The sequence below is a fragment of the Oncorhynchus gorbuscha genome, linkage group LG07, assembly GCF_021184085.1.
Source record: "Oncorhynchus gorbuscha isolate QuinsamMale2020 ecotype Even-year linkage group LG07, OgorEven_v1.0, whole genome shotgun sequence".
Taxonomy (NCBI): Eukaryota; Metazoa; Chordata; class Actinopteri; order Salmoniformes; family Salmonidae; genus Oncorhynchus; species Oncorhynchus gorbuscha.
The window spans coordinates 69,176,053-69,202,634 of record NC_060179.1 but is presented as its reverse complement, the minus strand read 5'-3'; the positions used below and the strand labels follow the sequence as shown (position 1 = coordinate 69,202,634).

The window sequence follows — 26,582 nt, the reverse complement described above, 5'->3', positions numbered from 1 at the left end:
GATTATGAGAGTGAGAGTGTGGGCAGCGGCAAGGAGGCAGGGGGGGCTGATGTGTGTACGTGTATGTTTGTGTGGATTTGTGTGGTGTCAGTTTGTGTGTGAATTTGTGTGCTGTGTGTGTCTATGCTAGTGTGTTTGTGTGTGTGTGTGTGCGGGTTTGAGTGTAGTGGTGATGTGACCAGGCAATGACTCCTGACACCTGAGTCCTACACACAGACTCCCTACGGTGAAGCTGATCTCTAAGGCTGTCCACCGCTGGTCTCCCAGCGTCTATGAAAGGAAGAACTAGTGTGACCTTACTTAACATGTCCATCTACTGGACAGTCCCAAAAAGATAAGAATAATCATGTCATATATGGGTGAAATATGTTGCTTTACAGGGTCAGCAATAATAGTACTGCACCCCTGGAGCAAATTAGGTTTAAGTGGTTTGCTAAGGGCACCTGGACAGAGTTTACACTTTTGCGGCTTGGATATTTGAACCTGCAACCTTTTGGCTACTGGCCCAATGTTCTAACCGCTAGGCTACCTGTCACCCTGTAACAACATCTGCAAATGGCTGGAGTAGTGAGGTTACATCAGGATTTTTTATTTAATTATTGTTTTACTTGGCAAGTCAGTTAAGAACACATTTTGTATTTATAATGACAGCCTACAAGGGAACAGTGGGTTAATTTCATTGTTCAGGGGCAGAAAGATAGATTTTTACCTTGTCAGCTCGGGGATTCAATACAGCAATCTTTCAGTTACAGGCACAACATTCTAACCACTAGGCCACCTGATCAAGATGAATTTAACAGCAAGTAAGGGAGGATTGTCTGCTAAGCTACCAACCCTTCCCAGGGCTAATGTATTGTGTTGTATCATGTCAGTGGAGTGCTTGTTGTCAGAGTCATTGACATACAGTAAATTATGTGTAGTGCTTAGCACACCTATGTGAAAATGTCTGTGTTTGTGAAATATGATTTGTACTTTGGGCTGAAAATGAATGACTGACTTTATATTGTTCTCGATGACTAATTGACCCCAACTCTGGTGGAATAGCCTATGTGTTGACTTTCCTGGTCGTCTGGGCTGTTATCATGCATAAACCTTCTCGACACTCATCTAAACCTCCCCTGTAACCTGTGTTAACCTTCCCCACTCACTCATATGTTTTTTTAGTTCCCTCCCCATGGGAGTGCAGTTCTGTGCACCTATTTTAACAGTCCCCCAAACACAGTGTGTGGTCATTGAGTTGGTGAGATGAAATGACTTCTAAACGATGATCTCGAGTCAGTTTTTCCCTTTCTTTGAGGTTAGGGCTAGGGGTTAGAACTGGGGGAGGACACAGTCAGAGAGGTTAGAGTGGTTGAATGCTCCTGGTATGCCCACGATGGAGCTGAGCGCTGACATATTTCAGGGATTAACTCCCTGTTCAAAACGAGTGTTGCTTCTACTGTCATCACTGCTGCTGCTGAACAACACACAGCAGGGCCTGCACACACAATCCATCACACACAATTACAGCAGATCTTTCCACTGTAATGGCAATGCAGAGATGAGAGAGAGAGGGAGATCAAGGAAGGCAGGAAGGGAATAGAAGGAAATAGTATTGTAAAAAAACAAGACATTTCTTAAACCCAGGTAAATGGTTAAATTCTGACAAATACTCAACAGTACAAGACCACATTTCCCATTTCATGTGTAATAAAAAGTAGTACATGAAGAAGGTTAGGGCACTGCAAGTTAGGGCAATTTGTGCTTCTCCTACCTTTAGGGCACGGAGCTTTTCTAGGGAACACATTGCAGTGCATGACTCAAGAGTGTTGCACACACACCATCTACGCTGCTGAGTGAGTCGGCACCACACAATTGGGATGACAGGTTCAGACGGGTTTGATTGTTTTTGTTTTACGTTGTTGAGCTCCATAATCAGCCTGCCAGGATCTAAGCAACTTTAACGTTCACCCTGAAGAGGAAAATAACAGCTCCCACAGTCAGCCAACCCAGCCATTCTCTTGTGTTGTTGGCGGCAAACCTGCATACTTTGAAATCCAGGTTTTTCAATATCCACAGTCTCTCAAGCTATTTTTTGTGTGGGATGGAAATAAGTGTCAATATAGCTGTAAGAGTAGTACTGAATCATGGTTTGATGGCTTGTGGAGAGGAAGTATCGTGTTACCAGACCAGACCAACCCAAACACAATTTGGAATCCTTATCCCCCTCTACTATAGACCAGTAAGGATGGAATCCCACCAGAAGTTCAGAGAGAGGTCTCTCTCGCTCCGTCACACATGCTCTCACAAAGACACACATACACACACACATTCTCTCTCACTCCGTTTCTTTCTCTCTCTCTTTCACACTCTGTTACACACACTCACTGGAGTTAAGTCTGATTCAATCTATGTCTCGTGGAAGTAGGTGAAGCAAGCTGGCTGCGTTTTGTGCAAGATATTTTTTGCCACAATATTGCCTCTTGAAAAAAAAGGACAATAGTCAGATTGCTCACTGACTGCTCATGCAATGTGAATATTTGTGACTTTTCACAATAGAAATATTATATCATAAAGTTTGTGACTGTAGCGTAACTGTGGCAGCCCGACAAATCCAGTATGTGTTGGCTTTGGGAGAGGCAGAGAGGCAGAGAGAGGCTACGAAGCCTGGGACAAGCTTAGAGACAGGGGAGGCAGAGAGAGGCTACGAAGCCTGGGACTAGCTTAGAGACAGGGGAGGCAGAGAGAGGCTCAAAAGCCTGGGGCTAGCTTAGAGACAGGAGGGGCAGAGGCAACTGCTGTCTGGGGATAAGTCAGACAAAGGAGGGGCCCAGACAAAGAGGCCTTCCCAGGCCCACCCCTTACTGTTTCACCCCACCCCCAGCATACTAAACCACTAAAGTTTACACAGCCGGACAATCTCACGCTTCACTCTTACTAGTACCAACCCTGTTTGAGTAACTGCCTTGACTGAAACAAATGAAGACGTTTCAAGTTTCACATTTTTATTGTCACTTGCACAGGTACATTGAATTGCCTTTCTTGCTCATTCAGATACTGCAGCAATCAATATTAGTAGTACTAAGTCAAGTAAAACAAAAACACAGGAGAAAGTAAGCAAACTACTGTATATACATGGTCAGTTCCAGGGACACTACCTATTGTGGACTAAAACTGTATGGAATATATTAGCTCAAATACACGTATCTTGGTCATAGATAGTCTACAATCAGAATCATATTATACAAACCTCCCGCTAAAGCCTCCTTAATAACCAGTTTTAACAGAAAGTAATGATTGAGTCAGTATGTGTGTTCCTCAGAAAGTGTGTGTGTGTGCGTGAGAGAGAGAGAGAGAGAGAGAGAGAGAGAGAGAGAGAGAGAGAGAGAGAGAGAGAGAGAGAGAGAGAGAGAGAGAGAGAGACTGTTTGTGCATGCATATACCTGCGCGTCTACACTTTCCCACAATGCACAAGTCCAGACAGATTTTTCAAGGAGTCATCGTTGGCAAGGCCTCTAAATGCCTTGCTGTTTCGCCATTAGTCATGGAACCCACATGAGCACATCTGTCCCCCAGAGGCCACACCCATCACAGAGGGACAGCCAGCCAATGGGGAGCTCCGTAATCCTGATGACTCAACACATTCACCCACAGTACAACAACATCTGACACCCATGTGTCAGACCTCCATCCATGGCACTACACTACATTTCCAATATAAATTCATATGGATTTCTTATCAGTGAGTTGATTCAGATTGTTTTGAAAGAGAGAGAGAGAGAGAGAGAGAGAGAGAGAGAGAGAGAGAGAGAGAGAGAGAGAGAGAGAGAGAGAGAGAGAGAGAGAGAGAGAGAGAGAGAGAGAGAGAGAGAGAGAGAGAGAGAGAGAGAGAGAGAGAGAGAGAGAGAGAGAGAGAGAGAGATGATACTCTATATCCTCAGTCACATCAACTGCTGGAAAAAACACCCGCACCTGGCCAGGTAGTGAACAAAAATGGAAAGTTTGTGCATCTCTCTCAAACCTTAGGCTTGTATTTTCTTAATTGCAGGGTTACAGGGAATACTTTGGGAAGGTTCACCTACTGCTCAGCTCTTGGGACCATTGTTGTCGACTATGTAATCTCAGACTTGGACCCCCCCTCCCCCTATTAGTGCATTGATTGTCAGATCACAGCCACCATTGTCTGACCACTGCCAGATTAATGTATTTTAAAAAGACTTCTCCACCCAAAGACCACACAAACAGAGCCCTGTACACTGATTCATCTAAATAAAACATAAAGATGGGTGCCTGACAGCACGACACACTTCAACACAGCATTGCACTACGCAGAAATGACCTTTTAAGGCCATTCAGCCCAAACCTTCCTGACTTAAATTTGTCGGTGAATAAATTTAATTATATCTATCATAAAGCAGACACGAAAGTAAATTTATTCAAATGAGAAAACCGTTTTTATTTTGAAACCTCAAAAAGAGAAATGGTTTGATGCTGAATGTAATCTCACAAGATTTTTTTTTAGATCTTTAACAAATAGAAAATATCACCAACCATAGGATAGACACATTCCTCAACACAATTGTGAAACATTGAAAGAACACAAAAACAAAACTTAAGATGGAAGAAATTGAAAGAGGATGTTGAAACTCTCTGGAAGAAAAGCATCAGAAGACCTTACGTTAAATCCCCAAAAATATGCAAGAAAAACTAAGTTCCCTAGAACACACAATTGAAAACATCCAGAACCCAATTGACGACCAAATTACACACGCTGTACTTTTGAAGAAAATACAAAGCCTTAAACCTGGAAAGACATGTGGCCCTGACAGCATCCTGAATGAAATGCTGAAACACACAACTCCTGAGCTGCAGGATGCCTCATTAAAACTCTTCAACCTGGTTTTGGAGAATGGCTACTTCCCTGATATTTGGAACCAGTGGCTCATATTTAAAAAAGGTGATAAATTAGACCCTAATAACTATAGCGGAATATGTGTCACCAGTAACATGGGGAAACTGTTCTGCTGTATTCTCAATGACCAAATACAGACCTTCCTCATACGACATAAAGCTCTCAGCAAAACACTAATTGCCTTCCTACCCAAATACAGAACAACAGACCACATAGACACATTCAAACACTAATAAACCAGCATGTTCATCAGAAAAGCAGAGGAAAAGTATTTGCATGTTTTGTTGATTTTAAGAATGCTTTAGATTCCATATGGCATGATGGATTATATTACAATACACACAAAAGCAGCACTGGGGGTAAAGTATAGGACATCATAAAATCTATTTACTTGAACAACATGTAAACTCCCATTTTCAGGACCCTGTCTTTCAAAGATAATTCGTAAAAATCCAAATAGCCTCACAGATCTTCATTGTAAAGGGTTTAAACACTGTTTCCCATGCTTGTTCAATGAACCACGGGCGGCAGGGTAGCCTAGTGGTTAGAGCGTTGGACTAGTAACCGAAAGGTTGCAAGTTTGAATCCCCGAGCTGACAAGGTACAAATCTGTCGTTCTGCCCCTGAACAGGCAGTTAACCCACTGTTCCTAGGCCGTCATTGAAAATAAGAATTTGTTCTTAACTGACTTGCCTGGTAAAATAAAAAAATAAAAAACCCATAAACAATTAATGAGTAGCACCTGTGGAACGGTCGCTAAGACACTAACAGCATACAGACAGTAGGCAATTAAGGTCACAGTTATGAAAACTTAGGACACTAAAAAGGCCTTTCTACTGACTCTGAAAAACACCAAAAGAAAGATGCTCATTTGTGTGAATGTGCCTTAGGCATGCTGCAAGGAGGCATGAGGACTGCAGATGTGGCCAGGGCAATAAATTGCAATGTCTGTACTGTGAGACGCCTAAGACAGGACGGACAGCTGATCATCCTCTCAGTGACAGACCACGTGTAACAACACCTGCACAGGATGGGTACATCTGAACATCACACCTGCGGGACAGGTATAGGATGGCAGCAACAACTGCCGAGTTACACCAGGAATGCACAATCCTTCAATCAGTGCTCAGACTGTCTGCGAGAGGCTGGACTGAGGGCTTGTAGGCATGTCCTCACCAGACATCACCGCCTTTCGGCACAAACCCACCGTCGCTGGACCAGACAGGACTGGCAGAAAGTGCTCTTCACTGAGGAGTTGAGGTTTTGTCTCACCTGGGGTGATGGTCAGATTCGGGTTTATCACCGAAGGAAAGAGCATTACACTGAGGCCTGTACTCTGGAGTGGGATCGATTTGGAGGTGGAGCTTCCGTCATGGTCTGGGGGAGTTGTGTCACAACATCATCGGACTGAGCTTGTTGTCATTGCAGGCAATCTCAACACTGTGCATTACAGGGAAGACATCCTCCTCCCTCATGTGGTACCCTTCCTGCAGGCTCATCCTGACATGACCCTCCAGCATGACAATGCCACCAGCCATACTGCTTGTTTCGTGCGTGATTTCCTGCAAGACAGGAATGCCAGTGTTCTGCCATGGCCAGCGAAGAGCCCGGATCTCAATCCCATTGAGCACATCTGGGACCTGTTGGATCGGAGGGTGAGAGCTAGGGCCATTCCCCCCAGAAATGTATGGGAACTTGCAGGTGCCTTGGTGGAAGAGTGGGGTAACATCTCACAGCAAGAACTGGCAAATCTGGTGCAGTCCATGAGGAGATGCACTGCAGTACTTAATGCAGCTGGTGGCCACACCAAATACTGACTGTTACTTTTGATATTGACTCCCTCTTTGTTCAGGGACATATTATTCCATTTCTGTTAGTCACATGTATGGAGAACTTGTTCAGTTTACGCCTCAGTTGTTGAACCTTGATATGTTCATACAAATATTTACAAATGTTGAGTTTGCTGAAAATAAACGCAGTTGACAGTGAGAGGATGTTTCTTTTTTTGCTGAGTTTAGTATTAAACTGAACAATAAAAGAACACATTTTTTGCACAAGGGCGAGGGGTGCGACAAGGGTGTAGTTTAAGTTCAACCCTGTTCAACATCTACATCAACGAACTAGCAGAGATGTTGGACCGATCTGCTCTACGCAGATGACCTTGTCTTACTGTCACCAACAGAGCAAGGTCTACAGGAACAACTGCACATTATTTGGGAATACAGCAGACACTCCTTTATATAAGGAAATAACAGGGTTGAACTACCTGGGACTAAATATCAGTGCTTCAGGTCGATTTGGTCGGGCAGTGAATGCACTCAAAGAAAAAGTCCGCAAAACATTTTACTTCATTCTCAAAAATGAATATTTCTATCCAAATCTAACGCAAAATATTCAATATTGTAATTTTACCAATTGCACTGTATGGAAGTGTAACGCTCATCAAAATGGGTAGACCAAGGTGCAGGGTGATTTGGGTTCATCATATTTTATTTAAATGTGAACCAGTAACTGTAACGGCGTTCTTCGTTTGTCGAAGTAAAGTCGGACCGAAATGCAGCGTGGTTGTTACTCATGATCTTTAATGAAGGATCGCGATACATGAACATAACTTATACAAATACAAAAACAACCAAACGGAACATGAAACCTAATACAGCCTATCTGGTGAAACTACACAGAGACAGGAACAATCACCCACAAAATACAAAGTGAAACCCAGGCTACCTAAATACGGTTCCCCATCAGAGACAACAAGAATCACCTGACTCTGATTGAGAACCGCCTCAGGCAGCCAAGCCTATACTAGACACACCCCTAATCAACCACAATCCCAATGCCTACAAAAAAAATAATACGGCAAACAACAAAACAAACCCATGTCACACCCTGGCCTGACCAAACAATCAACGAAAACACAAAACACTAAGACCAAGGCGTGGCAGAATCCCCCCCCCCCAAGGTGCAGACTCCCGGACGCACCTCAAAACCATAGGGAGGGTGGGCGTCTGTCCATGGTGGCGGTTCCGGCTCGGGACGTGGACCCCACTCCATTAAAGTCATAGTTCCTCCCCTTCGCGTCCCGGGATAATCCACCCTCGCCGCCGACCATGGCCTAATAGTCCTCACCCAGAACCCCACTGAACTGAGGAGCAGCTCGTGACTGAGGGGCAGCTCGGGACTGAGGGGCAGCTCGGGACTGAGGCAGCTCGGGACTGAGGGGCAGCTCTGGACTGAGGGGCAGCTCGGGACTGAGGGGAAGCTCGGGACTGAGGGGCAGCCCGGAACTGAGGGGAAGCCCAGTACTGAGAGAAAGCCCAGTACTGAGAGGAAGCTCAGGCAGGTAGTAGGCTCCAGTAGATCCTGGCTGGCTGGCGGATCTGGAAGATTCTGGTTGACTAGCAGATCTGGAAGATTCTGGTTGACTGGCAGATCTAGCTTCTCTATGCAGACTGGCAGATCTGGAAGAGACTGGTTGACTGGTAGATCTGGAAGAATCTGGTTGACTGGCAGATCTAGAAGATCATGGCTGACTGGCGGATCTAGCTGCTCTATGCAGACTGGCAGCTCCTTGCAGACTGAAGCTCCCCTAAGGTGCGGACTCCCAGACGCACCTCAAAACCATAGGGAGGGTCCGGGTGGGCATCTGTCCATGGTGGCGGTTCCGGCTCGGGACGTGGACCCCACTCCATTAAAGTCATAGTTCCTCCCCTTCGCGTCCCAGGATAATCCACCCTCGCCGCCGACCATGGCCTAATAGTCCTCACCCAGAACCCCACTGAACTGAGGAGCAGCTCGTGACTGAGGGGCAGCTCGGGACTGAGGGGCAGCTCGGGACTGAGGCAGCTCGGGAAGCCCAGTACTGAAAGCCTTAGTTGACGAAGCTCAGCATGGGCAGTCTGGCTGAGGGACAAGATAATTGACTGGCAAATGGACTGAGGGGAAGCTCGGGACTGAGGGGCAGCTCGGGACTGAGGGGCAGCTCGGGACTGAGGGGAAGCTCGGGACTGAGGGGCAGCCCGGAACTGAGGGGAAGCCCAGTACTGAGAGAAAGCCCAGTACTGAGAGGAAGCTCAGGCAGGTAGTAGGCTCCGGTAGATCCTGGCTGGCTGGCGGATCTGGAAGATTCTGGTTGACTAGCAGATCTGGAAGATTCTGGTTGACTGGCAGATCTAGCTGCTCTATGCAGACTGGCAGATCTGGAAGAGACTGGTTGACTGGTAGATCTGGAAGAATCTGGTTGACTGGCAAATCTAGAAGATCATGGCTGACTGGCGGATCTAGCTGCTCTATGCAGACTGGCAGCTCCTTGCAGACTGGCAGCTCCTTGCAGACTGACAGCTCCTTGCAGACTGACAGCTCTGACTGCTCCATGCAGGCTGACAGCTCTGACTGCTTCATACAGACTGACAGCTCTGGCTGCTTTATGCAGACTGACAGCTCTGACTGCTCCATGCAGGCTGACAGCACCCTGCAGACTGGCAGCTCCTTGCAGACTGACAGCTCCTTGCAGACTGACAGCTCCTTGCAGACTGGCATCTCTTTGCAGACTGACAGCTCTGTCTGCTTCATGCAGACTGACAGCTCAGGCTGCTCCGAACAGGCAGGAGGCTCCGGCAGCTCTGTAGAGGAGGAAGGCTCTGATAGCGCTGAACAGACAGAAGACTCCAGCAGCGCTGTAGAGGAGGAAGGCTCTGATAGCGCTGAACAGGCGGGAGACTCCGACAGCACAGGAGAGGCGAGGCGCACTGTAGGCCTGATGCGTGGTGCTGGCACTGGTGATACTGGAGCGAGGATACGCACAGGAAGCCTGGTGCGGGGAGCTGCTACCGGAGGACTGGTGTGTGGAAGTGGCTCTGGATAGACCACACCGTGCAGGCGCACTGGAGCTCTTGAGCACCGAGCCTGCCCAACCTTACCTGGCTCGATGCCCACTCTAGCCCGGCCAATACGAAGGGCTGGTATGAACCGCACCGGGCTATGTACCCGCACTGGAAACACTGTGCGCTCCATAGCATAACACAGTGCCTGCCCGGTCTCTCTAACCCCCCGGTAAGCACAGGGAGTTTGCGCAGGTCTCCTACCTGGCGTAGCCATACTCCCTGTAAGCCACCCCCCAATAATTTTTTGGGGCTGCTTTTCGGGCTTCCATCCGCGTCACCGTGCTACCTCCTCATACCAGCGCCACTCCTTTTTATCCGCCTCCAGTTCTTCATTGGGACGGCGATATTCCCCAGGCTGAGCCCAGGGTCCTTTGATCGCTGCTCCTCACGATTAACAGGGAGAGTTGGCTCAGGTCTGACTCCTGACTCTGCCACTCTCTCCCCAATACATTTTTGGGGGTGACTTTCGGGTTTCTTTCTGCGCCGCCGTGTCTTTCTCTTCGACTCCATTCTCCTATAGCCCTCTTCGCACTGCTCCAGCGAATCCCAGGCGGGCTCCGGCACTCTCTCTGGGTCGACCGCCCACCTGTCTATTTCTTCCCACATCGTATACTTCAAGCTTCTGCTTTCCATAACGTCCTCCCTTCGCTGCTCCAGCTGCCTGTTACCACGCCACTCGGTCTGTGTGTGGTGGGTGATTCTGTAACGGCGTTCTTCGTTTGTCGAAAGAAAGTCGGACCGAAACGCAGCGTGGTTGTTACTCATGATCTTTAATGAAGGATCGCGATACATGAACATAACTTATACAAATACAAAAACAACAAAATGGAACGTGAAACCTAATACAGCCTATCTGGTGAAACTACACAGAGACAGGAACAATCACCCACGAAATACAAAGTGAAACCCAGGCTACCTAAATACGGTTCCCCATCAGAGACAACAAGAATCACTTGACTCTGATTGAGAACCGCCTCAGGCAGCCAAGCCTATACTAGACACACCCCTAATCAACCACAATCCCAATGCCTACAAAAAACCCAATACGACAAACAACAAAACAAACCCATGTCACACCCTGGCCTGACCAAACAATTAACGAAAACACAAAACACTAAGACCAAGGCGTGACAGTAACAAAACAATAAAGATAAACAAACAAACAAATGTACAGCCTAGTAGGGCTCAAAAGCAACAATACAAAAACAAGATCCCACAAACAACAGGTGGGAAAGGCTACCTAAATATGATCCCCAATCAGAGACAACGATAGACAGCTTCCTCTGATTGGGAACCATACCAGGCCAACATACAAATACAAAAACTAGACTACACATAGAAATAATAAACTAGAACACCCCCCAGTCACGCCCTGACCTACTCCACATAGAAAATAAAAGCTTTCTATGGTCAGGACGTGACAGGAAGCGAGGATTGGGGTCCAATCTGTAATTACGATGATAAGAATTGGAAGAAAAACTCTATAGAAAATCTATATACATAATTATGCAGAATTATCCTAAATATCCCAAAGAAAGTACCAAATAATGCATGCAAAGTGGAACTCGGAAGATGCCCTTTAATTTAATATAAAAAATAACCCATTAATTTTAGCACCATATTGCCCCAAAACATCCTTACAATTCAAAGCATTGAAAACCCATGAGCTGAACCTTGAAAAGAGTCCCCTTTATCAGCTGTTAAAAACACTAAACAACCTTAATATCTAAACACACAGGGAAATCAATCAAATTGTTTCAGGAATTAAAATATCTCTGCTCTGTCAGAAATATAGAGACAGATCCTGATCAAATACAAGTTCAGTGACAACCAACTAGCTATAGTCACCGCCTTCATCAATAAGTGCATCGTTGACGTCGTCCCTACATTGATTGTACGTACATATCCCAACCAGAAGCCATGGATTACAGCCAACATCCGCACTGAGCTAAAGGGTAAAAAAGCTGTTGCTTCAAGGAGCGGGACTCTAACCCGGACACTTATAAGAAATTAGAGGACGACCGATTAATTAGAATGGCCGATTAATTAGGGGGAGATTTCAAGTTTTCATAACAATCGGTAATCAGCATTTTTGGACACCGATTGTGGCCGATTACATTGCACTCCACGGGGAGACTGCATGGCAGGCTGACTACATGTTATGCGAGCGCAGCAAGAAGCCAAGGTAAGTTGCTAGCTAGCATTAAACTTATCTAATAAAAAACAATCAATCTTAACATAATCACTAGTTAACTACACATGGTCGATGATATTACTAGTTTATCTAGCTTGTCCTGGGTTGCATATAATCGATGCGGTGCCTGTTAATTTATCATCGAATCACAGCCTGCTTTGCCAAACGGGTGATGATTTAACAAGCGCAATTGCGAAAAAAGCACTCTCGTTGCACCAATGTGTACCTAACCATAAACATCAATGTCTTTCTTTAAAATTAATTCACAAATATATATTTTTAAACCTGCATATTTAGTTAATATTGCCTGCTAACATGAATTTCTTTTAACTAGGGAAATTGTGTCACTTCTCTTGCGTTCCATGCAAGCAGAGTCAGGGTATATGCAGCAGTTTGGGCCGCCTGGCTCGTTGCAAACTGTGTGAAGACCATTTCATTCCTAACAAAGACCGTAATTAATTTGCCAGAATTTTACATAACTATGACATAACATTGAAGGTTGTGCAATGTAACAGCAATATTTAGACTTAGGGATGCCACCCGTTAGATTAAATACGGAACGATTCCGAATTTCACTGAAAGAATAAACGTTTTGTTTTTCGAAAGGATAGTTTCCGGATTTTACCATATTAATGACCTTCTGTGTGTTATTATGTTAGAATTAAGTCTATGATTTGATATTTGAACAGCACTGTTGGCAAACAGCACTTTCGTACATTTGCCAACAGCTCTTCGCTGTGACTTCAAGCCTATCAACTCCCGAGATTAGGCTGGTGTGCTAATAGCGTTTCAATCGGTGATGTCACTCGCTCTGAGACCTTGAAGTAGTTGTTTCCCTTGCTCTGCGGCTTTTGTGGAGCGATGGCTAACGATGCTTCGAGGGTGGCTGTTGTCGATGTGTCCCTGGTTCGAGCCCAGGTAGGGACGAGGAGAGGGACGGAAGCTATACTGTTACACTGGCAATACAAATGGTATAGAGAGAAATAGTCCCATAATTCCTATAATAACTACAACCTAAAACTTCTTACCTGGGAATATTGAAGACTCATGTTAAATGAACCACCAGCTATCATATATTCTCATGTTCTGAGCAAGGAACTTAAACGTTAGCTTTCTTACATGGCACATATTGCACTTTCACTTTCTTCTCCAAGACTTCGTTTTTGCATTATTTTGCATTATTTAAACCAAATGTTTCATTATTTATTTGAGGCGAAATAGATTTTATTGATGTATTATATTAAGTTCAAATAAAAGTGTTAATTCAGAATTGTTGTAATTGTCATTAATACAAATAAATAAATAAATAATTGCCCGATTAATCGGTAGTGGCTTTTTTTGGTCCTCCAATAATTGGTATCGGCGTTGAAAAATCATATTTGATTTTTAGTCGACCGCTATGCCCTCTGGAGAACCATGAAACAGGCAAAGCATCAATACAGGCCTGAGATTGAATCCTACTACACCGGCTCCGACGCTCGTCAGATGTGGCAAGGCTTGCAAACTATTACGGACTACAATGGGAAGCCTAGTCGCGAGCTGCCCAGTGACACGAGCCTACCATATGAGCTAAATTACTTCTATTCGTGCTTCAAGGCAAGCAACACTGAAGCATGCATGAGAGCACCAACTGTTCCGGATGACTGTGTGATCGTGATCGCTTTAGCCGATGTGAGTAAGACCTTTAAACGGGTCACAAGGCCACAGGGCACATACGGATTACCAGGACGTGTATTCACATTAACACCATGATCCCAGAAACCCTAGACCCACTCCAATTTGCATACCGCCCCAACAGATCCACAGACGACACAATCTCTATTGCACTCCACACTGCCCTTTCCCACCGGGACAAAAGGAACACCTACGTGAAAATGCTGTTCATTGACTACAGCTCAGCGTTCAACACCATAGTGCCCTTAATTAAAGCTCATCACAAAGCTAAGGATCCTGGGACTAAACCCTTCCCTCTGCACCTGAATCCTGGACTTCCTGACGAGCTGCCCCCAGGTGGTAAGGGTAGGCAACAAAAGGAGGAGGGGCGTGGACTACAGGAAAAGGAGTGCCGAGCACGCCCCCATTCTTATCGACGGGTTGTAGTGGAGCAGGTTGAGAGCTTCCAGTTCCTTGGTGTCCACATCACCAACAAACTATCATGGTCCAAACACACCAAGACAGTTTTGAAGAAGGCACGACAACACCTATTCCCCATCAGTAGACTGAAAATATTTGGTATTGGTCCTCAAATAGTTCTACAGCTGCACCATCAAGAGCATCACCGCCAGGTGTGGCAACTGCTCGGCCTCCAACCGCAATGCGCTACAGAGGGTAGTGCTTAAGGTCTAGTACATCACTGCGGCCAAGATTCCTGCCACCCAGGACCTCTATTATTTTTTTAATTGAACCTTTATTTAACTATGCAAGTCAGTTAAGAACAAATTCTTATTTACAATAACGGCCTTCCCCGGTCAACGCTGGGCCAATTGTGTGCCACCCTATGGGACTCCCAATCATGGCTGGTTGTGATACAGCCTAGAATCGAACTAGGGTCTGTAGTGATAAAGGCCTCTAACACTGAGATGCAGTGCCTTAGACCGCTGCACCACTCGGGAACCCTATACCAGGCAATATCTGAGGAAGGCCATAAAAACTGCCAAAGACTCTGCTACTTGCTGTTACTATCTATGCATAGTCACTTTACTCCTACCTACATGTGCACATGTTCAAAAGTTTGGGATCACTTTGAAATGTACTTGTTTTTCAAAGAAAAGCACATTTTTTGTCCATTAAAATTACATCAAATTGATCAGAAATACAGTGTAGACATTGTTAAGGTTGTAAATGACTATTGTAGCTGGAAACGGCTAATTTTTTTAATGGAATATCAAAATAGGCGTACAGAGGCCCATTATCAGCAACCATCACTCCTGTGTTCCAATGGCACGTTTTGTTAGCTAATCCAAGTTTATCATTTTAAAAGGCTAATTGATCATTAGAAAAACATTTTGCAATTATGTTAGCACAGCTAAAAACTGTTGTGCTGATGTCCTTAACTCTTATTTTTCTTAAAACTGCATTGTTGGTTAAGGGCTTGGAAGTAAGCATTTCACGGTAAGGACTACTACACCTCTTGTATTCGGCACGTGACAAATACAATTTTATTTTATTGATCTCAATTCCCAACTTCTATGCATTTACTAATGACATAAAGCTGGTAATTATTCTGGATGTGAAAGAAAGCGCAAATATTACTGCCAGATATTTATATTATAGCCTGAGGGACTTCCCATGACCATTAATTCCCTGAAGTATGTACATTGTATATAACTTGGTCATTACTCTTCATTACTTTACTTTACTTTACTTACATTACTTCAAAGACTCAATCATGGACACTCTGACTGACAGTTCTGGCTGCTTTGTGTGATGTATTGTTGTCTCTACCTTCTTGCCCTTTGTGCTGTTGTCTGTGCCCAATAATGTTTGTACCATGTTGTGCTGCTACCATGCTGTTGTTATGTTGTGTTGCTACCATGCTGTGTTGACATGTGTTGCTGCCTCACTATGTTTTTTTTTTAGGTCTATCTTTATATAGTGTTGTCTCTCTTGTTGTGATGTGTGTTTTGTCCTATATTTATTATTATTTTTTAAATCCCAGGCCTCAGTCCCCGCAGGAGGCCTTTTGCCTTTTGGTAAAAGGTCATTGTAAATAACAATTTGTTCTTAACTGACTTGCCTAGTTAAATAAAGGTTCAATCAAAATAAAATAAATGATACATAGTGTAACCATCATCCATGTACATTAGCTATTATTTAGTGTAACCATCATCCATGTACATTAGCTATTATTTAGTGTAACCATCATCCATGTACATTAGCTATTATTTAGTGTAACCATCATCCATGTACATTAGCTATTATTTAGTGTAACCATCATCCATGTACATGAGCTATTATTTAGTGTAACCATCATCCATGTACATTAGCTATTATTTAGTGTAACCATCATCCATGTACATGAGCTATTATTTAGTGTAACCATCATCCATGTACATGAGCTATTATTTAGTGTAACCATCATCCATGTACATTAGCTATTATTTAGTGTGACCATCATCCATGTACATTAGCTATTATTTAGTGTAACCATCATCCATGTACATTAGCTATTATTTAGTGTGACCATCATCCATGTACATTAGCTATTATTTAGTGTAACCATCATCCATGTACATTAGCTATTATTTAGTATAACCATCATCCATGTACATTAGCTATTATTTAGTGTAACCATCATCCATGTACATTAGCTATTATTTAGTGTAACCATCATCCATGTACATTAGCTATTATTTAGTGTAACCATCATCCATGTACATTAGCTATTATTTAGTGTAACCATCATCCATGTACATTAGCTATTATTTAGTGTAACCATCATCCATGTACATTAGCTATTATTTAGTGTAACCATCATCCATGTACATTAGCTATTATTTAGTGTAACCATCATCCATGTACATTAGCTATTATTTAAAAATATATATTTTTAAATATTTCAACCGAAGATTACAGAATACAACAGCTGTAGTGTTGTACCTGTATACATGATTGTGTGTACTATTATTATTACTACTGATATTAACTGTATGACATTATCCTCATTGCATTGTACTGCATTTACTGAAATGCTGTACCACTATACTGCTTTGGCAATATCTACAAATTGTATTTCATGCCAATAAAGCAAGCTGAATTTGGGAGAGCGAGAGAGCGCGCGAGAGAGAGGGAGAGACAGACAGAGAGGGAGAGAGAGGGGCTTCTTTCTGAGGTCATGGAGACATGACCTCAGAAAGAATGAAATGAAAAGGTAAAAGATTAAAGGAGTGGTAAAAGTGAAAGCAAGTGCACGGGAGCTGTACATACAAAAGGAGCAAAGAGAGATGGAAAGAAAGGACGCAGAGGGCAATGCTGTTTAGGTCAGAATAGGAAAACAGTCTCCATCTAGAATCCCTACCCAATTCTCAGCACCAACACCACTAAACAGACATTTTGCCACCAGGGAGGCGATCTACAAACTACTTAGTAGGGACCCTTCCATCCAGCCGAGCACAGAGCGCCTTTAGCCCTATGAGCCAAGCACAGCCTCCTCAGCCAGACATGCGAGCAGATGACATAGCCTGGTCCATCAATGTCAGCAAAGAACATTCCCAGCCTGACAAGCCAAACACAGACAGAACCCTTATTGTCGTGAGCCTCACAGGCCCGTCCAAAACCAATTTTACTGTACCTCCTCCAATCCATAATGGACCTGATAGAGTCTAATCAATAATCCAAACTCCCGCCTGCCTCAGACAAACTGTCAAGAGTGAACTTGCAAGTAAGCATTTCATTGTACTGTGTACATATGACAAATAAACTTGACAACAAAGACAAGAGATTCCTCTTCAGCCTGTACTGTATGTGGAGGCTGTCTGTCAGTAGAGAGCAGAGCACACCGATCCACCTGCCACGCCGAGGCCAGGAGAACAGCTTCAGAGTGCTGCCCTGCGCCTTTTGTTGTTGTTTTGCCATTCTAGTTCTGGGTCAGTGGTTCACCATGAAAGGAAACACTACTCACAAGAGGAGCAAAGCCACCCAGTATTTATGAAAAGGTTCCTCCCTCACAGGGAAATTGTTATGATATATTTGGGTGGCATCCTGAGGAACATAATTGCCTACAAGACAATGAATAGTCCCAGTATTACTGTGAATATACCCTTTATAGTAATATGTTTATGTTACCCATCTTACCACTGATTATCAGCAATGAGAATAGATGATTTTATTATTTGAAGCTTTTGTTCCTGTCTATGTTAGTACAATCAGCATTGTTTTTATTGACCTAATATGAACAGCTCTTTAGTTCTTCTGTATGTGGTCAACTGGGCACTGAACACATACAGTTAAATCTCATACTGTAATTACATATTTCTTAACTGTGTTTTAGTGGATTTATGATGTTTATGTTATGTTGGGCAGTGTATGTGAAATGTGGTAGTCAGGACAGGTGCTGATATCTGCATGTCCTTGTCCGGGCCTGAAACCTGTAAGGATATACAGGTTTCCTCAAATCAGAACCTATTTCTCCTCAGTGAACCTCACACTCTCCTATAGTGAAAATCCTGAGGAAGTTGTGCCTACGTTGATCACATGATCCAATCTATGTCACATGATCCAAGTTAAAGTCTCCTCATAATCCAAGAAACATGTCAGCATGTATTGTGTGTTGGACATAGCATTGATAATCTCATTTGGTGGACAATTGAAGATTTAGAGAAATCACATGTGCATAACTCTTCATTAGGTGTAGCCTAATGCGCTGCATGTCTTCTCAAATGAGTCTGCAGCTGCTTATCTTATAAGAGAGCATATGGCCTTAAGGAACCCTCATGATTCCAGTATTTAACTGGAAGGCTGTGAAAGAGAGACTTCTCTGTGTGCATTTTCTTCTGTGTCCATCTCAAGGGCATCAAGGTTTCCAAGACAGGCAAATGACCAATCAATTGCAAGTTATGTTACTGGCTCTGAAGCAGCTCTGTCAGTGAGACCCATAGCTGACTGGCCTTGTCATCAGACATTGGATTTTAACGCACTGTTGCTTTTGACATGGAAACGTTGCTTTTCTCAGAATGCAGGCCTACATCGCAGCTGATAGGAATATTTATGACCTGCTTGTAAGCGCAGTCCTCTGCACCGTTCCTACCAAACAGGGTTATATGCGCATGTTACCCGTGGCCTAGAGAAGTATCAAAGCGCCAGGAAACTAACGGTGGATGCCAGCCAGGGCTTTTGTGAGGATGGTGTTGTTGATGATGATAAAGTAACATTATTTATAGGTCTAGACTGTTTTGCCAAATAATAATGGAGACGTTGTATAATTTATTCTAATCGTAAAGGCATCAGGATGCTGAGGGTGAGGTGAAAACAATTTGCTAAAAAGGCACTATGTGCAAGGAGCACCAAATAATAACGGGACATAGCCTACCCATTCCTCGTAGTGCTTACTGCCATTCTGCAATATATCTTCAAACTGTATGATGCAGTTAGCCACGAAATCGTCATATCCAATTGGCGCGTCGTGAAACACCGACAGTTCGATTTTCCTTCCGTCATGCACCTCCGTAACGAACTCGTCGTTCCACGCAGGGCTGTTGGTTTTCTGTTTGGTGGAGGTTTGGCCCACACGCGAGTCATCCACGTTTAGTGCGATGTAGGTGTCTAGGAGAAAAGTCTGAGTTTTTGGGCCAACCGCATGCCTGAGAGACCAAGCCGTCGGTTTCAAGTCCAACGCCTCACAAATCTTGATCTTCAATAACCCATTGAAAACCACCATTGCGGTGATGTAATCCTCTTCAATGGGCTTTGGAACAAGAATGGTTGTTTACAATATATTCCTTTAACCCAGCCACTTCAACGGGTCATAAATAATTTAGCCTAGTTTTATGTAGCGTTTGAATCCTCAAAATAAGTCCACGGACTGAATGGTTTTTCAAAGAGGTTGTGACTTGAATATAAGGGGAAAATGCCGTCCCGTGTCACTCTATCACACACGTACCAATCGGATGCTTATCAGTCGTTTTGAAACAGTCCAGAGACAGTAAATGTTCTTGTTTTTGCCCTTTAACAGTTTCGGTTTTCACAATGATAATCCACATTTGGGTTTTAACCAGACAAAGCCTTTCTTTTGAATATAATTAATACACGTTTTGCGAAGCGTATACGCAGGAAAAATATGACCATGCAGCAGTTGGGATATCAACAGCCTACCCAAACCGCAACTCGACAGAGCAAAATCTATCAAAGATATCTATCCTCTGCAACTCCACTGGGCTCTGGAAACACTCGTATTCCACTGTTGGAAGATAGGGCGACTCCTGCCCTCCTTGCAGTGCATTTGGGATGTTTCCCAAACAGGCTACTCGACTTGTGAATAGCTCAAGCAATGTATAGTTGCAGGTCGACTCTAGGTTGTGGTTTTCTTGGTTTCTGTTCGCTCCTTATCCTCCCAGGATGTTCTCTCGCCGTTGCTGTTCTTGGTTTCCTGCAGACCTACCTCTTCTCCCCCCGACCGTCTAAACGTTGCTGCAGGAAATGCGCAAAACACGTCAGTTTCTCGGCGCGCCGCGTCTTGTCTATGCCAGATGGGGGAGTGCGACGCAACAGTCAGTGTAGGCGAGCCGACCAGGCTGTCAGGACATAGGCGCATCCCAAGTGTTCAAGTGATAGACACTGGGATATTATTTTATGGAGTAGGCCTACTCATTCCATTTCGGGAACATATCGGGGAGGCTCATCGCGGATGGGGTTATAAATACTGTTATAAACAGGGACTATTGCATAAAATACATACATGGAAAAGGGGTGGATCATCGGGGTGGTTCGGTATGTCTGGAATTTGCAACATATGATTATTTTAGCCTACTTGATATAAAACTGACCGCTGCACCTGAAATGCACCCATAGCTATAACAACAATACTTGAGCCATATTTCAAAACCATATCGTTGCGGATGATTATGATGATCAAAAGATTACATGAATGACAATACACACGGTTTTAGCATTGGGTAAACTATAGGAAATTAAATTATTCTGGATTTCTTTGTTACCTGATTAATAACCCATAAAATGTGAAGAGAGACCACATTTTCCTCATATCTACATTTCAATGTGCCGTAAATAAAGCGTGTTTGACCCAGCAGTGCATCCCTATTGTCTGGCCTATAACATCAAACGTCTAATTTATCGACCTTGACACAAGAAAAGCAATGTAAAAAAACAATGCGGTGCTATGGTTGATACTGACCAGGCAAAATTTGCAACCACATATCACTGAGGTTTGTGTGGAAATTCCCTTCAGTGTTGCACGTCTGTCTGCTACAAATGCACCACATTTAGGCTGCATTTGCAGTGCAAGCTGGTGTTTCATGTTTTAGTGTATGGCTCCACCATGTGGAAGGAATGAGGTGTCTGCACAGTTAGGCCAATGCAACAATAGTGGAACATTGAATTCACTATGACAACTAGGCTTGGCCATATCAATATTGTATCAGCACCCAAACTCAGAGAACAACAGATGCCCAAACTGTGTAATCGGAAAGTATTCAGACTCATTGACTTTTCCCACATTTTGTGACATTACAGCCTTGTTCTAAAATGGATTACATTCATGTTTTTCCTCATCAGTCTACATACAGTACCATCACGACGAAACAAAAACATTTTTTTTGCATTTTTTTTCGATAAAAACAGGAAAACCTTATTTACATAAGAGTTCAGACCCTTTGCTATGAGACTCGAAATTGAGTTCAGGTGCATCCTGTTTCCAATGATCATCCTTGAGATGTTTCTACAACTTTTTTGGGGTCCACCTGTGGTAAATTCAATTGTTTGGACATGATTTGGGAAGGCACACATCTGTCTATATAAAAAGGTCCCACAGTTGACAGTGCATGTCAGAGCAAAAACCAAGCCACGAGGTCAAAGGAATTGTCCATAGAACTCTGAGACAGGATTGTGTTGAGGCACAGATCTGGGAAAGGGTAACAAAAAATGTCTGCAGCCTTAAAGGTCCCCAAGAACACAGTGGCCTCCATCATTCTTAAATGGAAGAAATTTGGAACCACCAAGACTCTGCCTAGAGCTGGCCGCCTGGCCAAACTGAGCAATAGGGGGAGAATGGCTGTAGTCAGGGAGGTGACCAAAAACCCGATGGTCACTCTGACAGAGCTCCAGAGTTCCTCTGTGGAGATGGAAGTACATTCCAGAAGGACAACCATCTCTGCAGCAATTAGGCCTTTATGGTAGAATGGCCAGACAGAAGCCTCTCCTCAGTAAAAAACACATGGCAGCCCGCTTGGAGTTGCCAAATGGCACCTAAAGGACTCTCAGACCATGAGAAACAAGATTCTCTGGTCTGATGAAACCAAGATGGAACTCTTTGGACTGGAACCATCCCTACGGTGAAGCTTGGTGGTGGCAGCATTATTCAGAGCGGGGTTTTTTCAGCAGCAGGAACTGGGAGACTAGTCAGGATTGAGGAAAAGATGAACCGAGCAAAGTACAGAGAGACCCTTGATGAAAACTTGCTCCAGCGCTCTCAGGACCACAGACTTGAGCTAAGGTTCACCTCACCTTTTTTGTATGCTATTTTAATATATGAGAATTAACCAATGATATCAGGCCACACCCAGGCCATGATTACAGACATCTGTGTGTCTTTTGACACTATATAAATGTCATCCCACAGTGTTTGTCATTATAACCTGATGAAGACAGCTTTTCTGTCGAAACGTTGGACATAAATATTTTTGCATCTGAGCACCTAGAGTGTGCGGCTCTCCGCTTGAGAGGATCTGTAGAGAAGAATGGAAGAAATTCCCTAAATACAGGTGTGCCAAGCTTGTACCATCATACCCAAGAAGACTCAAGGCTGTAATCGCTGCCAAAGGTGCTTCAACAAAGTAGGTCTGAATACAAAGGGTCTGAATACTTTGGAATACTGAATACTATTTTTAGAAATTTGCTAAAATTTCAAAAAACGTGTTTTTGCTTTGTCATTATGGGGTATTGTGTTCAGATTGATGAGGGGGAAAACGATTTATTCAATTTTAGAATAAGGCTTGTAACCTAACAAAATGTGGAAAAAGGCAAAGGGTCTGAATCCTTTCCAAAGACACTGTATCATCAATTGAAATGTCTTTCCTACCTGCTACCCTACCGTTCTTCTGTGAGCTGCTCCACGCCACAACCATGAGAGCTGCATGCTCTTGCTGCCTTCAGATGAAACTAGGCTATGTGTGTTATTATTTTAGGCAAGTCAGTTAAGAACAAATGATTATGTACAATGACGACCTAACCCGTAACTACATAATTGATAAATTGTATACCTCCACTACACTACTTTGATACACATCAAGCAGACTGAGGGTAGTGGGTATATGGTCTGGTGCAATGTTCCGTCTAAACTGCGTGCCGCCGGCGCACAGTAGCCCTGAGACTGCTGCACAGCTCCCCAGGACTGCAACACAGAAGAAATATCAGCTCAGGAGATATAACTTCACTCAACTTTCTAGAGTAGTGGTCACCAACCAACCGGTCAATCTCCAAGGCATCCCTAGTTGATCGCCAAACATTTCTGTAAAAACTCCAATGATAAAGCTTGTACCCAAGGAGGCAAAGATAACTGAACTAAATGACTATCGCCCCGTAGCACTCACTTCTGTCATCATGAAGTGCTTTTAGAGACTAGTCAAGGATCATATCACCTCCACCTTACCTGCCACCCTAGGCTCATTTCAGTTTGCATACTTCCCTAAAAGGTCCACAGACGATGCAATCACCATCACACTGCATACTGCCCTATCCCATCTGGACAAGAGGAACACCTAGTTAAGAATGCTGTTCACTGACTACAGCTCAGCATTCATCACCATAGTACACTCCATCTTATCGTTAAGCTGGAGGCCCTGGGTTTCAACCCCACCGTATGCAATTGGGTCCTGGACTTTCTGATGGGGCGCCCCCAGGTGGTTAAGGTAGGAACAACATCTCCACCTCACTGACCCTCAACACTGGGGCTCCACAAAGATGCGTGCTCAGCCCCCTCCTGTTCTCCCTGTTCACCCATGACTGCGTGGTCATGCACGACCTCCAACTCAATCATCAAGTTTGCAGACGACACAATAGTAGTGGGCGTGATTACCAACAACGACGAGAATCGAAGTGTGGTGTCAGGAAAACAACCTCTTACTCAACGTCAACAAAACATAGGAGGTGCCTCCCAGGTGGCGCAGTAGTCTAAGGCATTGCATTGCAGTGCTAGCTGTGCCACCAGAGACTCTGGCTACGAGCCCGGGCTCTGTCGCAGTTGACCGTGAACGGGAGGTCCATGGGGCGACGCACAATTGGCCCAGCGTCGTCCGGGTTAGGGAGGGCTTGACTGGCAGGGATATCCTTGTCTCATCACGCACTAGCAACTCCTGTGGCGGACCGGGCGCAGTGCACGCTGACCAGGTCACCAGGTATACAGTGTTTCCTCTGACACATTGGTGCGGCTGGCTTCCGGGTTGGATGTGCGTTGTGTCAAGAAGCAGTGTGGCTGGGTTGTGTTGTGTTTCAGAGGACGCATGGCTCTGACCTTCGCCTCTCCTGAGTCTGTACAGGAGTTGCAGCAATGAGACAAGACTGTAACTACTACCAATTGGATACCATGAAATTGGGGAGAAAAAAGGGTAAAAAAAAGTTTTAAAAAAAGAGATGATCGTGCACTTCAGGAAACAGAGGGAGCACCCCCCAATCCACATTGAAGGGACAGTAGTGGAGAAGGTGGAACGTTTTAAGTTTCTCGGCGTACACATCACAGACAAACTGAAATGGTCCACACAGACAGTGCGGTGAAACCTCAGGAGGCTGAAGAAATTTGGCTTGCCACCTAAAAGCCTGACAAACCTTTACAGATGCACAATCAGAGCATCCTGTTGGGCTGTAGCACCGCCTGGTACGGCTACTGCACCTCCCTCAAGGCTCTCCAGAGGGTGGTGCGGTCTGCACAATGCATCACCAGGGGCAAAATACCTGCCCTCCAGGACACCCGATGTCACAGGAAGGCCAAAAAGATCATCAAGGACAATAACCACCCGAGCCATTGTCTGTTCACCCCCTACTATCCAGAAGGTGAGGTCAGTACAGGTGCATCAAAGCTGGGACCGAGAGACTGAAAAACAGCTTCTATCTCAAGGCCATCAGAATGCTAAACAGCAATCACTAACTCAGAGAGGCTGCTGCCTACATAGAGTCACTTTAAACAATGTCACTTTAATGTTTACATATCTTACATTAATCATCTCATATCTATATACTGTATCATATCTATTGCATCTTGCCTATGCCGCTCGGTCATCGCTCATCCGTATATTTGTATGTACATATTCTTATTCCATCCCTTTAGATTTGTTTGTATTAGGTAGTTGTTTAAAAAAAGAAGGGAATTGTTAGATTACTTGTGGAATTGTTATATTATTTGTTAGATATTACTGCACTGTCGGAACTTGAAGCACAAGCATTTCCTTACATCTGCTAACCATTTGAATGTTACCAATAAAATTAGATTAGATTTTTTGATTTGCCATTTTTTTTTATTTGTCTTAGGCTGTTGACGGTAGGTGCACCCGATTCAGCTGCCCATCTTGACGAGAAGGCAAACTGTTGCCATTTTGAACCTTTTCATGTCTCTGAAGGTACGATCTCTGCCTTCCCGGTGGGCCTAGAGAGCAAATCAAGTGCACTATAGGGCTATATCGGATGGCTCAAATGATCGTGTCTGCAGTAAGGTAGCAGTCATAAAAGAAAGCTATAGCAAAGTTAATACTGGGAGAATTAAAACCATGACTAGAGAGAGACTGTCAACTAAAAGAGCAAAGAGGTGCTGCTTTTGTAGGATTGAGTTCATGTTTAAATTCTTACTCAACACTGTCAACATTTTATGAACCGTAAAATGTGCCTTCTTCCAATTTCCACTCAGCGCTACAACAAGCACTGCAGCAGTAATGAATGATTAGGAAAGTGTATCTATAGACTTGCGCTGTTATTATTAGTGGCTTGGGTCTTTTTTAATATCGAGGAATATTTTACTTTCTCTGAGTTCATAGGAGTAACAACATGAATTTGTGCAGCATAAATAATGCAGTGCGACTCAAGTTCGCAATCAGCTGGCGACTGGAACGAGCTGCAAAAAACACTCAAACTGGGCCGTTTTTATCTCCATCTCTTCATTCAAAGACTCAATCATAGACACGCTTACTGACAGTTGTGGCTGCTTCGCGTGATGTATTGTTGTCTCTACCTTTTTGCCCTTTGTGCTGTTGTCTGTGGCCAATAATGATTGTACCATGTTTTGTGCTGCTGCCATGTTGTGTTGCTACCATGTTGTGTTGCTACCATGTTGTTGTCACGTTGTGTTGCTACGTTTTCATGCGTTGCTGCAATGCTATGTTGTTGTCTTAGGTCTCTCTTTTTGTAGTATTGTGGTGTCTCTCTTATCGTGATGTGTGTTTTATCCTATATTTTATTTATTTATTTGAATCCCAGCCCCATCCCCGCAGGAGGCCTTTTGCCTTTTGGTAGGCGTTCATTATAAATAAGAATTTGTTCTTAACTGGCTTGCCTAGTAAATAAAAATCAGCTGAAGGACGGTGTCCATTTTTGGTCAGTGTGTCAGTGGGGGAACGGGAGAGCGGAGGGATGTTGAGAGGTGGACCCTCAGTCTGCTGCTCTCTCCATTTGCTGAGACTGACCACAGATGCAGGCACCATCATCCCAGTAAAATACAACTATTTAAATGTATGACGACGCAGCGGTGCTTCACAAGTAATACAACAACAGATCTATTACCAGTTTGATCATATAGCCTACCTTAATGTTTTAAATATAATTAATAACAAATGTCCAGAACATCAGTACACTGGCAGGGCAATTCAAGCAAAGCCAATATGCAGTGATAATGTATTGGGCCTATAGCTTACTGCTCAGACCTCACTGCTACAGTACTGTTTTTAATTGGTTAATGTTGCAT

At 44.0% G+C, this 26,582-nt stretch overlaps 1 protein-coding gene across 1 annotated transcript in view; it reads right to left on the bottom strand.

The window, feature by feature from the left end:
* LOC124040294 (protein kinase C epsilon type) overlaps positions 1–20,200 on the bottom strand; it is a 176,807-nt gene extending 156,607 nt beyond the window's left edge. Inside the window, exon 1 of the mRNA XM_046357345.1 lies at positions 18,996–20,200. Coding sequence (XP_046213301.1) covers positions 18,996–19,343 — 348 coding nt within the window. The 5' untranslated portion in view covers positions 19,344–20,200. The remainder of the gene's footprint in view (positions 1–18,995) is intronic.
* Between the last annotated feature and the right edge of the window lie 6,382 nt (positions 20,201–26,582).